Genomic DNA, 22,192 nt, shown 5'->3' with positions numbered 1-22,192 from the left:
TTTGGCACTCTAATTCGAAATATCAGTGACCCAGTGAAAAAAACAATCTCAGGTTAACAGAAGACACTGATCCGTAATGCTAACTTATGACATTTACAAAATGGCAGTGCACTTCACCTGTTCAACACAGCCATTTCCATGCCCACAAACACATTCACATTAATACACATGGATATGCAGCCACTCCATTCTTCCATTCTCTTCTGCATTTACAAATAACAGTTTATTTCAAATGATTCTCTGGGTAGTGTTCAGTGTGATAAAACCAGCTCACTCAGCAGTTTTCTAAAACTGGAACGTTACACAACAATGGAAATTGCCTTTGTTTGCTTTATTCATGGTATCACTACCACAAAAGAAAGAAAGACCAAAGGCCTCCTGGTATTTTAATATATTCCACATCTGTCACATTCTTGAACATTTCTCAATTGATTCCAGTCTTTAAAAGGCATCCATCCCTTCATTCTGTAGTGTGCTTATGAGATTAAAATCATATGACTTACAAATATCTTTCAATTTAATACAGTTCTCATTATTGCATTGCATTTCTTTATAGAGATTACTCTTTTTATTTGATTTCTTGGTTTTCTCTCTCTCTCTCTGTGTGTGTATTTCCTTCCCACCCACAAATAAAATGTCTGTTCACTGGCCTTTCCTGAATTATTTACTATATTAACCAGTAGTTTTTTTCTTTCCCCAAAAAATATCTTTATTAACAATATTAATAATAATGAATAATACTATCCATCTGCATAATGTCAGCTCCAATCAATTCAAACTCCAATCAATTTTTTAAAACATTGTTATTTCTTTAAGAGCTATAATTCTCAAGCCCCTTAACAAATGCGAGTCATCTCTGTTAAGAATTATAGAACTTATACCTAATAATATGGTTCAGCTTCTTCAATATGGTTGAATCTTTATCTTTCATGCATAATGGACATTTTAATATTGGTTCTATAACTGGTAACTATTATAGTGCATGCTATGACAACCACCAGTATTCTACCACACACCTGTCTATGTATGACACGGAATGACAGCTGGTATGGAGTCATTTTATAATAAAACATATTTTGAGTCAGAATGTCCCTCCTACGCGCCATACAGAGCAGGAGCTATACAGTATCTCTAGTATCTTAGTTGGTTACTGTAGTCAAGAACACACAAATTGGACCTGTATATCAACCTGAGAAGGGCTGCATTGTACCAAAACACAAAAGTAATGATTTTAAATAAATATCAGCCAAGTTAAACAAAGAGTGTCAAACACGGCCAGTTAATGTAAAGACATATAGTAAAACCACAATGGATCCCTATGAGTAAGAATAAACAGAACATTCCTGCAAAAACAATGTGGGAAAATGAGTGAGATGAAAAGGTTACAAGATGCTAATGGGAATGAGTTCAGACCACAAACATGCAAACAGCATTCAGAAACAAGCGCGCACAGTCAGCAACCTTTCAATTCTCCACAGTTTTCTTTTTTTTTTTTTTTCGTCCTGCAATTTGCTTTTCTCATTTTAATTTTTCGGTCTAATTTTGTTCATCTCGCCCTTTCCTTTGTTCATCTTTCACACAAAAGTACTTGCTGTACCTGTATGACAATGTTTTCAGATGGACTGATAAACTACACCTGTGTGCCCTTATTCCCAGAAGTCAGTATTCTCAGTCTAGATTGATTTTATTCGATTGGCTATGCATACTTCCTTACTATACTATAACACATTATGCGAAAATTACCCAGATTAATTATTACTCCTAGTGAGATTCTGTGCATCTGACACATTACTACTTTTTTACCGGTCACAAAGTATTTATTCAAAAGTACCTACTCAGAGTATGCTATTTTGGACCTAGACCTATAGTTTTTGAAAGATTGGTTGATCTATTCATATTAATTGCATTTATTAATTAAATTTACTAATTAATTAAATCAGTTGTTAATTTCTTTTAAGATAAAATCTTGAACTTGAAAAAAAATTAACCACCTAAACAAGGAATACAACTATTACAGGAATGTCAAACTCCTGGATGGGCCATATGCTGCATTCCATTTAACTTCAAAGATGGATGTCAGAGCTGGTTCCAGTAGAGAAGTCAGGAAGCCAAGATGGACGTATCCATTGTTATCAAAACCAGTCAATTAAAAAACACACAAAAAGTGTTATTTTGCACAGATAACGCCATAGAATCATGTCCAGAAATAGAGGTTGGGTAGTGCCGTGTGCACCACTGAGTTTATTGAACAAACAAACATAAGTGCAAATAAACAGAGTATATTACTATAAGTATATTACTACTGTTTCTCTTCTGTTAATGCACGGAGCAGATTTTTATTTACCGGATTCAGAAGTTGTTGTTGCGATAAATCCGAGACTCTAACTCTGACTTGGGAGGGAACTCGGAATTTCCAACATCCGAGAACAAATGGAACACAGCAGTCCTACAGAGTTACTATTGGGAGATGAGAGGGTCTGTACTACTTACTATTGGAGAAAGGTAACGGTCAACTTGGATCATGTGTGCCTTAATAATTCAATCACATTACAGCCTTGACCTTATTGAATTTCAGTCAGAGTTGTACGACACTCAATCGCCGTTTACGGATACCATAAGAATGAAAGAGAAGTGGAGTAACCTGAATCCCACCTGTCGCAAAAAGACAGTCACTTCTCTTTTTTTTTACCCCAAAATTTTTTTTCAATCCAAAAGTATTGTTTAGTGTAAAACACGTAGATTAGCCGATAGGCTGTCGATTCGTTAAATTATAAGCCGTTTCCTCTGTCTAAAAAGCTGTTTATTCAGCGTATATAGTGAATTGTCTCCATTGTCATCCATTCAAAAAACAAAACAAAACAAAAAACAGCCTCTGGTCTCCTTTCTGTTAGCATTAGCCATCACGCTTTTTTGGCTAAAGGTTGCAGGCCTGCATTCTAGTGGCATTGGTTTGGCTTCAACCTTAGTTAAATGCACCTGGACCAGCTGATCAAGTCCTTCAGTCTGATATGAAAACTAATGTATGCGTGTTGGAACTAAACGAGAGCGTAGAACAGTTTACAAACTTTTATTAATATCATCTGAAGAAAAACATTTGGAAGTGATGCAGAATTGTAAGAGTGCTCATGTGAGTGGAAATTGTAACTAGTCATTACTTGGAGGTCTTTCAAGACCGTGGTTTGTCCAGAGGCCAAAGCCAAAACCCCATCCATGACTGCTTTTCTAAGGTCCAGCCACAAGATCACACAAGATGACCTGTCCTTGCGAAACTATACTTAACAAATTTAGCAGACAGACAGAAGTAATCATGTAATTTTGTTTTGTGCCACAAAAAAATAAAAAATAAAAATAATAAAAACGGTACATCGTCATAAAATCTCATCTGCTTCTGAATACCCAGAAAAGACAGTCTGGAGAAATGGAGAAAAAAAAAAAGTGCTGTGTGAAATGGAGTTTGACCCACAGGACATTTCTTTACGTTCGAAGTGTTAACAGTCATCATTATGTATAACTGCACATTGTTTATAATTTAAGCATAGAGTGGCCTTAATTTCCATTCATTGCTGGGAAATTCAGCAATGTGTATTTTCCACACAGACAATGCAGTTTACATGGATTTCCAGGAATACTCATTTCACAAAAGGCCCCAAACATTAACAGGAAAGTGAGGCCAATGAGGTTTTTATATTTCATTCCTTCATCTATGCAACAATTCCACTGATCTGTGGTACAGTAATCTACAATTTAATGTGAATTCAGACTTTCCTGTAACCGATAGTCTGAGAGGCCTTATCTGAGGGATACACAGAAATATCACAATATGCACAAACTCGGGGGTGGGAGGTATTTTCCAAACCGTTCTGTATTTTCTCAAACTCTGTTCCCAAGCTAACACGAGCTGCTACTTGTTTGCGGATATGCTTTGCAATGGAAAACAAAACATCCTACATTTGGCTGAGAACTGTTATTCTGCTTTAGGGGTTTAGAGGGACAGTCCTAGATCTGCCATGATGGTAAAGAATAAGCCAAATAAATTCAAACTCACAGCACTCCCATATAAAGACATTGAAGTGCTACCGTGCCCTTAAAAAGGCCAAGTGTTATGAACTAGCTTAAGGGAACATACAGGTCTTGAACACAACAGATAGAGAGACTAAATGTCAACTTGAATAAAGAAAAAGTAGTAAGGACTAAAATAGGTTATGCTAATGAATAGGGAGACTTTTGCAAACACGGGACAAATAGGGACAAATAAAAACAAAGCGTGGCAGGCACCATTATAGAAAACTTTATTCGATTTGTGTGGCCGCCTTTTGTTTAGCATCATGCGACCCAGGCTGGCTTTTATGTCCCCACATACGAAATTCAATTACAGGGTTATTTGGGTGTATTTAAATCATTTGAAGAATGATACCAATTGTCCCTGGGTCTCTCAGAGGGAGTCTGTTGACCTCAGTCAGCAGATATAAAGCTCAGATTGCATGAACTGAGCGTCACTGGCAAACTAAGCAAGAGGACACATCTGAGACTTGGTTGCACGCATGAACGGAATGCTGTGCTTTATGGGCGATGTGAACCCTTGCGGCTAGTGCACTAAGGTCATGACGTCCATAACAATTCTAGGAAGAACATACTGCTGAGGTATCTGCATGCATGAGGGACAGAAGAGCACCATCTGTTCATCAAAATAGCATTTTCTTATCACGGTTGTGCAAATATTACACTTAAGGATGATCATGAAAAAAATAACGATAAGGACAGAGGAAAGATATCGTTAGAATCACTTTCAGAAAGATTTGTTTTCCAGTTTATGAACCATAAAACACATGACAGGCAAACAGAATAGACCCTGTTTAATGAGATTGAGTATTTGAGTATGCCAGACAACAAAACTGCAGCATGCTTACTGTATTGAACAGAACTTTAACTGTTCTGTTAGTTTGGATGCTAATATAGTAATCTTTCTTGGGGTGAACGGGTCTTTATTATCTTATTGTTCCAAATTCATATGATATTCCTTATTTCATAGTACAAAAAAATAAATAAAAAGACAGACATTTTTTCCATGTATTTAGAAATAGTGACTTGAGCTTTCAAACTTGCTAATATTCCAAGCTTGTAAGTTTCATTCCATTTCTTCTGTATCCATAAAACGACTTCTTGTGAGAAACAGAATTATATTCACTAATGATCGTACCTTCCACAGAAACCTGTTCAGTGAGATGAACACAAGAACAAAATCAGTTCTATTCATTAAATCATTCTGACTGATTTAGGCACTCTGGACGAACTGACTCAAAAGATTTTTATTTATTCCAACACATTTATCATTGCTACCCATTTCACAAACATGCCAAGGACAACTAGATTGGATGCTCAGTCAATAATTACTTTTATTCGTTCTTCACACCAAGTTATTGTGTGATATGTACCAGGGAATAGTTTTGTTTTGCTGTGTACCAGTTCTCACTTAATTACAACATACAAAAAAAAAAAAAGAGAGAGAATCCAGTATATTCGTCAAAACTTTATCTTTTGTGTGCCATAAGACTTTGTAAATGCATCATAAATAAAACCAGAAACCAATTTTAAAGGAACGGTTCAGCAAAAAAATAAATAAAAATAAAAATAATAAAAAAAAAAAAAAGTGCTTCACACTCCAGTACAATAGATGGCAGATATGCACCTGGTATGCCATTCATCATAAAAAAACAGAACAACAACAACACACTTCCATCGTTGTTGATAATGTTCTTTGGGTTTATTTTTTGAGTGCTTGATTATACGCGTTTAAAAAAAAATAATAAAAAAATAAATATTCAGAAGCTGTTATTATTCCAACACTCAACAGGGCAATCAATTTCTCAGACAAATCTGCACTGCTTAGCCTTTGAGAATGAGGTTACAGTCGTAAAAATGGAGATGACTGTGGGAGCAAGTTAATGACAGGAAGCAGAAAAGTCTGGAGATGTGCAGCCACTCTTAAATTATCCATATTAGGACTTAAGTATGTATCCGTTTCAAGACATGAAGAGATAATGATACGTAAAGGGGGGAAAAAAGTAAATGGTTTTTAAAAGAAAAAACGTTTTAGTACATAATCATTTTCCATTTAAAAGTAAGCTTTATTTCCATGGCAACACTTAATTTAACTTTAGCCAGTTTTATCTAGGCTATGTTATACAAGGAGAGAGACATGTAAATGTCAAACAGAAACATCTGGCATAGGGGCTTGGAAAGAAGAATCCCAGGTAATTTGATTTTACAGTTATATGCAATACAACCTCTATGTGCAGGCCATCTGATTGCATCTACTAAATAGAGAGAAAAATGCCACCTACTGGATAATACATTTCAACATCTGTGATTATGACAGATCAAATACATTTCTATTAAGCAGCTTGTTTAAAAATGTTGCACAAGATTCCTCCTAATACCTCCTGGTACCGTACAATGACTTAGCCCTGCACCATCACCACTATGTGATTTCTACCAATGAAAGGGGAAAAAAAGTGCTTGATAACCAATTAAGTGTGCTAGAACATTTATTAAATAATTATGAGAGGAAAGCTTATATTAAAGATATGAAAGGATTCTTAGCAAAGACTTACTTCAAAAAAGATAAACAGTTCTTAGAAGTCATTCGACACATTAGACATGTTATTACTTGCCACATGGAATGCATAACAGTTCAGCATTACATCTTACTACATAGATGCCAGCCAGTACAGAAACAACCTCAGGGGTATCAGCAATGATCAAAATAACATGTTCGAACTCGCCACTATGTAGCGGTCATACTACGAGAACAATCACAGGAATATCAGTCTCAATATATTGATTGTCAAAGCGGTGAAAGTAAGCAGTGCATAAAGCCTGCTGCAGTGGTTAAGTTGTGCTAATAATTGTGATTCCTGAGGCTGCTTCTGTGGTACACTCCTCTTCGATCTGTTGCAAAGCATTCTGGTCACTTGGAGATGGAGGAACAGACTAAGAGAAAATGCAGAGTCTTTCAGTTAGCACAGTGTTGTTCTAATAAAACTAAAAGCAAAGGTTTCGAACTGAAAGTTGTCTATTTGTGAAAACAAAAGGTTATTTAATATAAGCTGAGCTGAGGATCATAATGATAAAAGGAATGTTTCACTAGAAACTGACATCAAATGTCAATATAAAAAAACACTTGAGAGATCATCTCTAAATAATAAATTGAATTTTATTAATATAATATAATATTATATTTATATAAGAAAACAAATGTTTCTTGAGCAGCAGGATCATGAAAATTCAGCTTTACAGACAAATTGCATTTTACTAAATATTCAAATAGCAAACGGTTAATTTACTATTTAAAATAGATCATATTCATAATATTTCACAGTATTACTGGTTTTATAAATGCAGCCTTGATAGGCATCAAGATCTTAATAATAATAATATAATGCAATGCAATACAATGTGTGTCTTAAGTGTCAATTTTTCGAAATTTAGATTTATGTGTTATCTGAAAGCTGAATAAATAAGCATTCGATTGATGTATGGTTTGTTAGGATCGGACAATATTTGGCCGAGATACAACTATTTGAAAATCTGGAATCTGAGGATGCAAAAAAAATCTAAAAAACTGAGAAAAATCACCTTTAAAGTTGTCCAAATTAAGTTCTTAGCAATGCATATTACTAATCAAACATGAAGTTGATATATTTACAGTAAGAAATTTACAAAATATCTTCATGGAACATGATCTTTACTTAATATTCTAATGATTTTTGGCATAAAATAAAAATTGATACTTTTGACCCATACAATGCATTTTTGGCTATTGCTACAAATATACCCCAGCGACTTAAGACTGGTTTTGTGGTCCAGGGTCACATATAATACTATTAGAATATTTAATAATCAAAATAAATAATAATCAAATCACATTTTTTCCTGAAATATTTTTTACGCCGTTAAACTGGTAAAAAAAAAATTAAACCGCCTGCATTAACGTGCTAATTTTGACAGCATAACATAACATATGTGAGGGCAAGTGATCCTGCATCATTCAGATGCAGTAGTTTTCAACTGTTTGTAACATGTCCAAAAGTAGTCTGTTTTAATCAGAACCCAGCACCATTCGCAGTTTAATTTCATTCATCAATAAAGGCTAGTCTGCAGGCTAGTATTCTCAATAGATTTCAGAGTATGGATATTCAAAGCAACCGCTGAATTGAATCTGGTTTTATAAATGGCACGTTGGTTCTTGCTTACCTCTGATTCTGCTGTAGCAGGTGTTACAGAAGAGCTGTCCGAGTCGGACTCTGACCTGAGCTCCGGACTCAGCCCCTCTCCCAAGGTCAGTCCTGCAGCTGACACACTGCAAGATCAACAAGAAACAGCGAGTCTGGACACACATCAAGATGAGAGGATACAACCCTTTTTAACACTCCAAAGCCCCCAAAGCAGGCAAAATGACTTATTCATTAGAAATACTGATTATTGGGTCAGCGTGGGCAGATCCTCCACCATAGCTAGATTTGAAAAGGTGATTTCTTTAGTGAAGGCTGGCGAAGCAGTGATGTAACCTTCCTGTGCAGCAGTGAAGAAACAAGGAGCTACCGTAAACAAATCACAACCCCTGCAACCGGACAAAGGAATCTAAAAGGGACAAGCTTCATTAGAAGGAAAGCAAATACTGTATTTTCCGAAAAAGAAGTTACACCCGACTAGAAGTTGAGTGGTGTATAAGTTAACTTCTCTCACTAGATAAATAACTGTAGTACTTTGAAATAATGTAATATTTATGTACATATGTAAATGGAACATAACTCACAGCATGGTTTAGATGATTAAATAAAAAATAAAAAAACAAAACATCATAATCCAGAAAATGCAGTATAGTTTTTAATTTGATTGGAAAAGCCTGTGTGATCAGTGACTGGCAGGGTTCTGGTGATGCAATAGTAATGGTTATGCTGAGGTTAGCAAAATGAACAAATTCTTGCTAAGTTTATTGGCAATGAGGCAATCAGAAAACAGGCTGGACCTTCAATTTGAACAAATTTCAATTTCAATTTGACTTCGAATTATAGCATAAGTTAAACGGATAGTTCACCCAAAAATGAAAATTCTGTCATTAATTGCTCACCCTCGTGTCGTTCCAGACCCCTTCGTTCATCTTCAGAACACAAATTAAGATACATTTGATGAAATCCAAGAGCTTTCTGACCCTGCACAGACCGCAACGCAACTGACACATTCAAGACCCAGAAAGGTAGTAAGGACATCAATAAAATAGTCCACGTGACATCAGTGTTCAACCATAATGTTATGAAGCAAGAGAATACTTTATGCGTGAAGAAAACAGAAGAGAAGACACTGTTGAATGAAGTCGTTATTTTTGTGTTAGTCTTTGACGTGTGCTCACAAGAGTACCAAAACACTTGTTTGCAAGCAGAGAAATGCACTTGCGTGCGTCGTGGTACTGTCATGAACGCACATCGAAGTCTGACACAGAAGAGAAGACACTGTTGAATAAAGTTGTTATTTTTGTTTTCTTCACACAAAAAGTATTCTCTTGCTTCATAACACTACGGTTGAACACTGATGTCACGTGGACTATTATAATGATGTCCTTACTACCTTTCTGGGTCTTGAACGTGTCTGTGTTGCAGTCTTTGCAGGGTCAGAAAGCTCTCAGATTTGATCAAATATCTTAATTTGTCTTCCAAAGATGAACGAAGGTCTTACAGGTTTGGAATGACATGAGGGTGAGTAATTAATCACAATTTATATTTTTGAGTGAACTATCACTTTAAAGCAATACTGGAATGATTCTGTTATATTCCCTTACATAATTTTTCATTGGATTCAAAATTAGGACTTTAAATTAAGATCTACACCATTTCTAATTTGTTTCGCATGCTTGTAATCTGACTGCCTACACCAAAAAAAGAATTTATTGATATTAGGTGATTAATGATCTCCTGCTGCCCCAAATGACGAAGGTTAAAAACCCAGGCAAGGTGCAACAGATCCATGGAGTGCCCGCTCACTCTCAATTTCAGGTGACCTCCGGCCTCACCTTGAAGCAACCAATGTGAAAGCAGAGCTCCAGGGAATCGATGACCATGGCAGCTCCCTTCCCCAGAGGCTGCTCGCACCTCGAGCACATCCGCCTGCCACTGACCAGCCTACAGGCACCACATGCCAGTGTCAGAGTTCAATGTCAGATAGAAGACAGAATTGCTCTGCATTGATTCAACTACATTTAACAGGAGGCGGCTGGTGGCAGAGTACTGAAAGGTTCGGAATAACATATAATCATATAATACTGCATGTATACTGTACACAGTATACACAAGTTTCAGTATGTGTGAAATACCCGGATTGACAAAACGTGTACAATGAGAGCATGATCTGTGGAATACTGTAACCCACAATGCAATATGCTCCACTTGAGTTTTCAGTGTAAAAATTAAAAGCAATAACAATTTTCACATTTCTACCTTGATTGCATACTTAATAACACAGCCAAAAATTGACAAAATTAGATTCAGTTAACAATATTTATTTCCAAGATGATTTAGCCATGCAGTGCAGTTTTGTGGCATAATACTATTTCGCAATAATTACTGAATATTGCATACTCATTTGCATTATATATATATATATAACTGTATGCAGTAAACAATACAATATACAGTACACTGCAGCATTTACGGTTCACTACTGTTCAAAAGTTTGTGATCTGTAAGATTTTTTTTGAAAGAAGTCTCTTATGCTTACCAAGGCTGCATTTATTTGATCAAAATACAGAAAAACAGTAATATATTCTGAAATATTATTGCAATTTGAAAAGTTTTCTTCTTCTTAAAAACATTAATAAAATTCAGGATTATTTGTGTAGAAAGATTTTTTTTCTTTAAGAATGTAAAAGCTTTTACTTTTACTTTTAATCAAGTTGTTGCATCCTTGCTGAATAAAAGTATTAATTTCTTAAAGGTCCCATGGCATGAAAATTTCACTTTATGAGGTTTTTTAACATTAATATGAGTTACCCTAGCCTGACTATGGCCCCCCAGTGGCTAGAAATGGCGATAGGTGTAAACCGAGCCCTGGGTATCCTGCTTCTCCTTTGAAAAAATGAAAGCTCAGATGCCCAATCTGGAATCTTCCCTTTATGTCGTCATACGGAAGGTTACCTCCCCTTTCTCTGCTTTGCCCGCCCATGAGAAAATGAGCTACTACCGTGTAAGGAGAGCGCAATATTTTTTTTTTCCTCGAGAGACATCATGGCTTGCAAACGAGCGAAGCATGGCAGTTGCTCAGTGTTTGGATGTATATATGAACACCGAAGTATGTGTACAGTGTTTCCCACAGACTTGGATTCTATTTGTGGCAGCTTATATGCAAATTTATTCTCTGCCAGCGGGAGGCGCTTTTAGAGCGCGGAGATAGCGGTTTCCGCAGTAATGCTGTACACAAAGCAGAGCTCTGCTCACAAACGCTGCTTTATCAGACATTGCATGCAAAACGAAATGAAAATGACATCCCACATTTTCTGAAAACAGTCAGTTTCCTTCAGAAATACAGTGATATAAAAACAGCCGCACTGTTTCGATTTTGAAAAGCTGGTTAAGGCCACACACCCACCCTCCACCTTGCCCCGCCTCTCTCCTCCTCATTAGCATTTAAAGCTACAGACACAGAATGGCACGTCCAAAGGAAAGCTCATTGTGGGACTGGCTCGTAGTGGCTGAAATTCTGCACTAAGTCTGAATTTCGGGAAAGAGACTTCAGGTACAGTACTAGGGACCACTTAGGCCTATATAAAAGCATCCAAAAAGCAGCATGTCATGGGACCTTTAAATAAATAAAAATCATACTGATCTCAAATTTTTGAACTGTAAAGTACACTACAGTATATACTGCAGTATGCAGTACACTAGTATTCCATTCAGAACATAGCCACTGTTTTCTAAAGTACCTGGGGTTAAAGTTTAGGTAGAGTGAAATCCTTAAGAAAACAAAAAACAAAAAAGCTGCACTCAAAATTGGCCTAAAAGTGTTTCAACTGAAAATGCATTTACATATTTATTCACTAAAGACAAAGCACAAATTCATTCTGAAATACCACACTTAAAAATGGGTCAGGACTCATGCACACCTGCCACGTTGCTGAGAGTTTGGACGGTACTTAGGGTCCGACGGCTCAGGCATAGTTGTGATTGGTGGAGTGGGAGAGTTGGAGGCAAACAAGGAGCTCTGCTTAAGACCAGTAGAGAAGATAGCGGAATCAGGGCCCAGACTGCTGCGTCCACTCCTGTAAGTGCCAGTGTTTCCCAAAGCAGAATGGGGCCTGCTTGCGATACTTGAACTGTAGGACTGCCTGGACCAGGAGGAGTTGGTTGAGTGGAGGTTGTCCAGAGATTCGTATCTGTGATGCAGAGATTGAGATATTAAAGACTTTCAGATTGAAAATGATGTGATTTCCTTTGTCAACCAGGACACATTACCATTCAAAAGATCGGGGTCGGAAAGATTCTTATGCTTACCAAAGCTGCATTTACTTGATCAAAAATACAGTGCAATATTGTGAAACATTATACATTTAAAATAACCGCTTTCTATTTTAATGCATTTTAAAATGTAATTTATTGCTGTGATGCAAAGCTGAGTTTTCAGTAGCCATTATTCCATGTGTCACACTAGTGAATGGTAGTGTAGAGCTGACAAAGAAAATCTGTGCTCAACAATAAAAGGAAGATATTTATTCATCAGGACCTCCTGATTGATGTTCCCACAGTGATGGGCTCTTTGTTGATGTTAGCATTGCGCTGACGGATCCAACTGTTGTCAGTGAGGAGCTGCGTCTTCTTCCTCATCTCCTCCAGGATCTGCAGACGTTCCTTTTCTGCCTGTGACAGCTGTCCCTTCTTTTTACCGCTTCCTGCTGCCAATGAAGAGACAAGGCAGAGAAGACGAGAACTGTACCTGGTGTTCAACTATTCAGGAATTCAGAGAAAAATAACCAAAATATCAAGTAATCAGACCTTTAGCATCTTGTTTGTGAAGGCATTGAAGTGCAGGGGTAGATTTTGACTTTGTCCTATGCAGAATAAACATATGAATAGAATAAAACAGGAATTAACAAAAAATATAAATAAATTTATAAAATACAGCGACGCTGTAAAGTTTGACTGTAAAGGTGAGGTGTGTCAGTTTTGCATCACAAACAAAGAATCCCCAAATTCTTCTGGCAATGGGGACAGAACTGAATGTGACGAGAGCGATAAGGTAACAAAATATCACTAAATGGAATTGAAATCTGAACCAGAATTAAGTTTTTCCTTTACATTAAAATGAGACAAAGTATTTTAATAATGGAAAAACAACAAAAAAAAAAAACACGTTTCCTCCTTAGGAAATTGGAAAACCTTTAAAATACAGAATAAAGTACTGCTAAATATATATCATCACATCTTCCTTATGCCACAAAAGCCATTCAAAGAAGCAAATGCAGCTCCAAAAGCAAACTGACCTGTCAGAAACTGTAAGCTTGGCAAACCCGTAGGACTCCTCTGAGCTGAAGCAGGACAAAGCAGAAGCAGACAGATAGACATACGAGCAACAACCAAAGCAGCAGTAAGATGTACCCATGCCACAAACTACAAATGCCACATAATAAATACATGCATACAACTAATAGTTAATTTTGTCAGGGTAAAAATATGGTGCGAGATGCTGAAAAACAGCTAGATTCAACATCAGCTAAAAATGTCTGTTTGCATGTTTATGTAGACCAACAATTACAAGAAAAGTGTCCCCTAAATCTTCCTCAGACAGGTTGACAAACTGGATTCTTGTGGATTGGCTAGGTGCTGGTGATATGTTCAGTTATATGGGAATAAAACAATGAGATCTGTTGAATATTATATATATTGAGTCTTTTGTCAGCTACAACAGTGCCTTCAGCGAATATATTTACTGAATGTCTTTTTTGAAATGATCAAATCATCTTCATTTGTGTGCTTGTCTTTTAAAATGATACGCAATTACAATTTATTACTGAATGACAGGCCTAATATTTACAGAAATGCTAAATCCCTTTTTTTTCTTGGCATTGAAAACATAAAACAGCTGCAACTTCTCTTCCAACTTGTGTTTGGCATATTTCTTACCACTGACTCTTTGTGGTTGAATCACACTCCACTTCTGCCTTTAGTGACTGCTGTGCTGCTGCTGTTTGCACAGCGGTCTGTCTGTTCTGTGTTGCTTCCACCTTCTCTGCATTCTGACTGAAGAAGGGCGGTGGAATATAAGTAGCATTTCCATTTGACAGCACATCAGTGCATTTCTGCTCCTAATATCGGCAGGAAGTATATAATAACATTGTCATGATTCTTATCCACCATTTATAATGCTGCAGAGTGTAAAGGCAATGGAACCACAGTATACAATTTTAATTTACATGCTGTGTTAAAGTCAAAGTGAGAGAAATTAGAGAATGATGAAGCAAGATAGATTAATGTCATGACAATCTTCTGACCTCAGTGCCACTGTGCTCCTCTCCATAGACCTCCTGCTGAGCTCTCCTCCACTCCTCCTCCAACTTCTCCTGATCACGTCGATACTTCTCCTGAAACCAATGCAGACCAAAAAAAGTTCACTAGCAAACATTTATTGATTTTTTAATTAGCTTATTACATTAAAAAACTCAAATGCAAGTGCTGTTTAAATACACATCAGAATGCATTTCAGTTGGACACCTCATGCAGTTGGTTGATAGAAAAAGTATGCAGTATTTCTATATTGGCATTACTATACAATAAACAAGTTACTACATTAACTGTACTGAAACTAAAACATAATCAAGAATCCGAAAGAGAATTTATGTGATTTGGTGTTTAGTGGTACCTGCAGGAGGCGCTCTTGTTCCATCTGCCATTTCTCCTGCCGCCGCCTCTCCTCCTCGTGATCCCATGACCAGCGAGAGGAGGTGGGACTGATGGAGGGAACCTGCAGCTGATACCCCAGAAAAATAAACAACAGAAAATAAGGATAAAGGAACCAAAAGGTAAAGTGATAAATCAGAATTTAAGATAAAGACCTAGAATAAAGACTAAATGTGAATGACAGATGCGACTCACATCAGAGATGGCAGACTCCGAGCCACCTAGTAAAAGAGGTGGAGACAAGGATTATCCATTTAAACAGCATAAAGCACACACATAGCCATGAGCTTTCCATGCCTGTAACCTGTTGGTTCATGCTGCTCAGTTTATTCTGACACACACCCCTTGCTCATATGACAAAACCGTAACCAAAGCCACCACGGGGCCAAGTGAGCACACAACAAATTCACACTCATATGCTGGTATGCAGGCTTTAAACAACACACAAGAGTCGAGACAGAGACCAACATGATGAGAGTGCAAAAAAAACACCTCAGAGTATCAGCGCACGCTATAGAATTAAAAGCACTTAAATTGCAGAGGAATCAAATTACGGATCTGCACTTAATTATAAGAGACTAGCTAATTCAAAATTGCTTTTGTAAACAACTCTGCAAAGATATATGACAGGAATCACAACAGATACAGAAAAAAAGACAGAAAGAGAGACAAACAGCAGTCCTCACATACAATTACAGTGTATCACAGCACACAGACAGCACTCATATTTATTTACCACAGAGATAGACCCAGGAGCTAACCGTGGCACCTGAAGGACAGAGCATTAGCTTTAGCTTTAAGAGCAATAAAATGGAAAGCAACAGAAACCCACTGAGCAATTTCAGATCCTAGAGCTTGACTTTAAAAAAAGCTTTTAGTACATACAGTAGAGAGAAAAGATTTCTTAACTTAAATGGGTGACAGATTTACTGTGTGTAACACTAAATGCTTTAGTTAGTCAGGCCCTTGAACGCAGAATAAGCAAACCCGTCTGTTTTTGAGCAAATTCAGATATTAATATTCAACAGAACAGACCACACCAATACACTCCATTAAGAGTGTGCTTAATAAAAATCAGCCACAGCATAATTAAATGAATAAGCTGCAGTGATCGATTAGCCACGTAGCATTAAACTGCTACAGAGTGAATGCCATTACCTTTTTGCATGAAAAATTCAAACTTTCTTCTATGATTTTTCAAAACTATGTTTTCATAGTCTACAACACAGGTGGGGAGAGAACAGTGGAAAGTGACTCATTTTCCACATATTTGAGTGTCTTTTTTAAATAACATGAAAAGTCTTCAGTTTATCCCTGAACAAGAACAAAGTTTTGACTGCTGAAGGGGTCTTGAGCACCTACCTTTGTTTCTTAGAGAAACTGGATCGTCTTTGATACGTCCATTCACCATTTTAGATAGAACTCCCTGAACAAATGTAAAACCAAATTAGACAAATGAATACTTGAAATTAATTACTTAAAATAAAATGTACACCACCAAATTATTGGGGTTGGTATTTATTTAATATTTTTGGAAAAAAAATCATTAATAAATACAATAAAAGTTATTGCAGTTTTAAATAATTTGAATACATTTTAAAATACAAATGAATTTTCAGCAGCATGCATGATCCTTCAGAAATCATTCTAATATGTTAATTTCATGCTCAAAAAACATCAATGTTGTAAACCGTTATTCTGCTTACAATTTTTTTGTGGAAACATACATTTTTCCCCAGAAATCTCTCATGAATAGAAAGGTCAAAAGAACAGCATTTTTTGAACATAGAAATATTTTGTGACATTATAAATAGTCCTTATAGTTAGTTTTAATCAATTTATTGCCGAATAGAATATTCATTTCTTTCAAACTAATTATTGATCCTGTTGAACGATAGTCTACTCTTAAGCATTCAATGTACAAACAAGCATATGAATTATCAACTTGGCGATAAGTATTAAAAATGACAACATTTAAAAAAACAACCACAACAGCTAAATTGATTGATTTTCCACAGTCCACCTCATTCATTATCCTCCTGTCCTGACTCACATTAGCAGGCTGTCCGTTGACTTGTGTCTTCACTATGGTCTCCACTGGAGAGGTTGTGCCAATCGAGACATACTGCTCAGGACGCCCTATAAGTGTTGAATTGGCACTGGTCAAATTGATGGTCTTATGGCTCTTGTACGGTAGGGAAGGTTGGTCACTGCCCCAGTCTGTCCAGTACCCAAAACATACATCAGAAATGCCAAGTCACATGTTAGTGAACTTGCGATTTAGCGTTGCGATTTGTGAAAGTGGAATTTTAAGTGGCTTAAAATTCATATGTGTGTCCATTAATGAAATCAAAGGGAGCTCATAATTATTCTCTTTGATGAAATTGAAGCAAAGATTATTTATCCAGTGGTAAACTGTGAAACTGTGGACCCGCAGATTATTCAGACCTGACAGGGAGATTGACTGACAGACAGATAGACAAATAGACCACCTTCCCACAGTGACAGAAAGCAACAGATAAAGCATCAGAATCTGGAATGGCACCATCACTTTGAGCTCATAAAAATCAGAAGCAGAAGGAACCATGCCAGAAATATAAAAAGTCTGATTTAAGAGGCACTTAAAATATATTACTATTTGATTGTGAGTGTGACAATGTTAAACATTAATTTGTTAAGGCAAAATTTCAAATTAAAAATGTAAAAAAAAAATAATGACATTTTAAATTATGCTGGTTAAATAAATGAAAATTTGCTCACCCTCATGCCATCCAAGATGCAGATGTTTATTTCTTCATGTGAACAGATTTGGAGAAATCTAGCATTACATGACTTGCTCACCAATGGATCATCAGCTATGAATGGGTGCCGTCAGAATGAGAGTCCAAACAGCTGATAAAACTATCAGAATAATCCAAAAGTAATACAATAAATCCACACGTTGTGTGTTTGTATGAAATAAATCCATCATTAAGATTTATTTTCAAACCATAGCTTCCTCAATCCATAATATTGCTTTCTCCAGTATAAAAGTCATCTTGTCTGAATCAGGAGAGAAATATGCACAGACCAAGCACTGTTTACCAGTGTTGGGCACGTTACTTTAAAAAAGTAATTAGTTATAGTTACTAGTTACTTCTCACAAATAGAAACTGAGTTACATCATTATAAAAGTAACTATAGCGTTACTTAAAAAAAAAAAAAAAAAGTTCAAATGTGTCAAATAACTTGGATGCCCCCAATATTAAATGAATGAAATGGACACTAAATATAATAAATTGTTATTATAAAACATTGTACACTAATCTATTTTAATATTTCTGTGGGACAATGTGAGAGACACCTATCAAATTCAATATATTATTGTAAATAGTATCAGTAAATATATATATATATATATAAAGCTTATGTTTGTAAAATGGCACAGTTTTTTTTTTTTAAATATCTGACACTTAGCATCAGTCAGTCAAGCATTATAATCTGATATTATGATAATTTAGCATTATATGATAGAACTTTAGTAATTATTTGTCATGTTGACTGAACTTAGGACTGGTGGTGGTGCTTAAGATATTGTTTTTCATGTAGTGTTTCGATAAAAAAAAGAAAAAAAAAAAAACTAAAAATAATACTGATAAGATGACAAAACTACTACGAATTCTACTACTAATAACAATATAAAACGCACTAAGGATTAATGAGCTGCTGGGTTCATGAATATTAATCACGTTGTCTGCGTTCGCTTGAATTGATTTGCTGAAATCAAAACAGGGACGATAGGTAAGCGCCAGCCAATGAGATTGTCGCTTGCGCATAAGTTCAGCCCACTACCAGAGAAACCGGCAGTTCTCAAAAGCTGAAGAATTCCAAAAGGAACTCTCTACATGTACTCGTTTACATGTAGCGCGTCAATTCTGCATGTTATGAAAAACTATCTCGCTCTGTATCTTTCTTTGCATGCGTGTATGTGAGACAAAGCGACGGCGAGTCGTGCGCCTTCACACTAGAGTTTACGGCATGTCAAATACAACACTGCATCCATTCAGATAAACTGAAAAATAAAAATGATAATATTATAAATTATAGTAACGCCGCATTTTATTGTCAGTAACGGTAACGGCGTTGTAACGGGAGAAACAGTAATTCGTTTGATTACTCGTTACTGAAAAAATAACGCCGTTAGTAACGCCGTTTATTTATAACGCCGTTATTCCCATCACTGCTGTTTACACACTGGTGGAAGCATTATTATGGATAGAGGACTTGTCGTTTAGCAATGGTTTGAAGTTAAAAATGCCTTAATGGGCTTTTTTTATTTTTATCTTTTAAAACAACACAGCTTTTCGGATTTTTTTTTTTTTAACAGCTATTTGGGCTCTCATTCTGATGGCACACATTCACTGCATAGGATCTGTTGTAATGTGATGTAATGTGAATTTCTTCAGATCTGTTCTGACTCAACTCAACTACATTTTGATGACCCAAGAGTGAGTAAAGTTACAGCAAATTGTCCATTTTGGGTGGAGTATTCCTTTAACAGTGCTACATTCTCACATACAAGTTCCACATCCTCACCGTTCTGGCCGTGTCTTCGGATGTCCATCAGTAAAGTGCCCTTTTGCTGTGCTGTGTCCATACTGCCCTTAAACTGCTCATAATTCATTTCAGCCACCCTGCATCCACCCAGTGCCACAATCTCATCACCCATCAGCAGACCACACAACTCTGCTGGGCTGCCTGTGTGATGTAGATTAAGAAGATGAAGCAGGACAAGGCTGTACCTTCAAGTCAAACTGTGAGGGTTTGTGAGAGTACATAATCAAGTTTACTTCTAGATCTGGACCAATAGGATATTTTAGATTTGTATTGAATACAAATCTTGTTCTCGTGGGTTTTCATTCATTGGCATGTGAAACAATCTGGTGAAGTGTAAACAGGGTGGTCAAAATGTGTATATCTGTACAGTGGTGGCCAAAATGTTTAGAACACTAATATTTTCAGCAGCTAAAAAATGGTTTTAAGACAGTTATTTCTATCTTTTGCTGTAGTGTGTCAGTAGGAAATATCAGTTTACATTTCCAAACATTCATTATGCCATTAATTGTAATAATCCAGTGAGATTTTTGTCTGACAACAGCCAGTGCTCCACACAGAGATCTGATCTGATCATCATCCAGTCTGTCTGGAATGACAAGAAGAAACAGAACAAACTGAGACTAAATCCAGAAGAACTGTGGCAACGTCTCCCAAGATGCTTCAAGAAACCTACCTGCAAAGCTACAGTACTGTTAAAGGCACTTTTTTAGGCACTTGTGTAAAAATGCTGGAAAATGAGGATGCTGTCAAAAATAATGTCATAAATAGATTTTCTTTATTAATTAACTTCTATTAACTAAATTTAATTTGGTGTGACCACCCTTTGCATTTAAAGCAGCTTTTGCCCTCGGTGCTCTTGCGCACAGTTTTTCAGGTAGCTTTGCAGGTAGATTTCTCAAAGCATCTTGGAGACGTTGCCACAGTTCTTCTGGATTTAGTCTCAGTTTGTTCTGTTTCTTCATGTCATTCCAGACAGACTGGATGATGATGAGATCAGGGCCCGTATGTATAAAACTTCTCAGGAATGCTCTTAAAAGGGTCATATAATGCCCTTTTTCCACAAGTTGATACGATTCTTTCGATTCTAAATGAAAAGTCTGTAACATAATTTGGTTAAAATTTCTCATTGGTAGTGTAAAAAACACCTTTTTCACCGTGTCAAAACAGCTCTTTTCAGAGCAAGCGTTATCGTGTCATTCTCCTTTAAATGACTCCGCCCCTCTCTTCTGACCCGCTCTCTGAGGGACTGTTTACTTTAGCCGCATTCATCGTGAAACTTTCTAATTAGCACAATATTAGGAAAGGCGATTTGCAAAGATTAATTTGAAAAACCTCGTACTCACTTCTTCTGTAGGTGAAGCTGGATCTCGAATAATTCACAAGAACAGACGCATTTAGGTAGATGGAGGGCGCATTCCCTTCAGAACCAAACCTAATCCTCTTCAGCGGCTCAGATGTCGGGAGTAAATGACTACTGCTATGTTCATTATTACATCCAACAACAAAACACCTCAAACGCTTAGGAGTTGTTCTTGTCTACATCTGCTCCGGTGGTGAAACAACTGATGACAGCTCACTCAGAGTGGGTCTGAGGTAAGACACCAGTGCAGTCTGTGCTGAAATGCTGCTGTCAATCAACAATCGTGGGAGGGGCCTCTGTCCGTGTGACGTCACACAGACAGGCATCTAAGATCGGCTCGATTTGAGAAAGGGGTAAAGATTTTCGTAGATTTAAAAAAAAAAAAAACACTGGGTGGATTTTTATCATTATAGGGTGGTTGTGTACACACACTGCCAACACACATTTCAGTTCAAGCAACTTGCAAAAGTGCATGTAGCATTATATGACCCCTTTAAGAATAGTCTTAAGCTTTGACTTAAGTGTTAAAAACACTCCAACATCTCCAGGAAAGCCCACAATCCTCAAAAGTGGCTTGTTTTTTCAATATGGTTTGGCAGTCAGTTGGAAGTCAATAAACTGCCATATCGTAGTGGCAAAAAGTGATGTCCGGCCTATTTGACATCTTCACCCTTAATTAAAAAAAAAAAAAAAAAAGTGCAAGATTTTGTATAGCATATTGCATAGTTGCTTAGAGTCAGTTGTTTTATTTGTGATAATGCAATGAAACATGCCAAATTGTGCGGTCATTTTTGGCCATGCTGTCATACAAAGAAATTATGAAAACATGCAAAAACAAGAGGACCAATGAAATATTAATAACTTATGTTGTAGTCAGTGTGCCAATGTTGTCATTTTAGTGATTTTATCACTAGATTTAATGACTTAATCCCTCTAGAGAATTTTTTTTATTTATTTTTTTTTTTTTCAAAACCAATTTCTTGGACAAACCTTATCTACATTCCGAGACTCTCCCATGACGTCATAAAGTTCACTGATCTATATAAATATAAATAAAGATCAGTGAAATCACCTTCATGAGGTCATCTAGCAACATTAAGTGACCACTTTTAGCTACTTTCAATTGAAAGCAGTTGGCAACACTTCTGTCCTTTGTATTTTTTTATGGTTTAAGTGAAATGTGGGGTCATAAAAAAAATTAATAAATAAAAACCCACACATAACTTTTGACCACTGTTGTGTTTGATGGGGTTAGTGCCACAATATGCAAGACCCTGCTTACAGTGTGATCACCGGT

General features: G+C 36.5%; 1 protein-coding gene across 1 annotated transcript in view; it reads right to left on the bottom strand.

Annotated features, from left to right (window-relative positions):
* Window positions 1-5,357: 5,357 nt before the first annotated feature.
* The window catches only part of lmo7b (LIM domain 7b), a 42,103-nt gene continuing 25,268 nt past the window's right edge, over window positions 5,358-22,192 (bottom strand). The window contains 14 exon segments of the mRNA XM_058784024.1: window positions 5,358-6,990; window positions 8,254-8,359; window positions 10,067-10,175; window positions 12,152-12,421; window positions 12,769-12,937; window positions 13,038-13,093; window positions 13,526-13,570; window positions 14,166-14,347; window positions 14,534-14,623; window positions 14,902-15,009; window positions 15,135-15,160; window positions 16,302-16,365; window positions 16,993-17,159; window positions 19,515-19,676. Coding sequence (XP_058640007.1) covers window positions 6,968-6,990; window positions 8,254-8,359; window positions 10,067-10,175; window positions 12,152-12,421; window positions 12,769-12,937; window positions 13,038-13,093; window positions 13,526-13,570; window positions 14,166-14,347; window positions 14,534-14,623; window positions 14,902-15,009; window positions 15,135-15,160; window positions 16,302-16,365; window positions 16,993-17,159; window positions 19,515-19,676 — 1,577 coding nt within the window. The 3' untranslated portion in view covers window positions 5,358-6,967.

Source organism: Onychostoma macrolepis, chromosome 01, assembly GCF_012432095.1.
Source record: "Onychostoma macrolepis isolate SWU-2019 chromosome 01, ASM1243209v1, whole genome shotgun sequence".
Taxonomy (NCBI): Eukaryota; Metazoa; Chordata; class Actinopteri; order Cypriniformes; family Cyprinidae; genus Onychostoma; species Onychostoma macrolepis.
The sequence above is the reverse complement of the archived record's forward strand: the minus strand, read 5'-3'. Positions and strand labels throughout refer to the sequence as shown.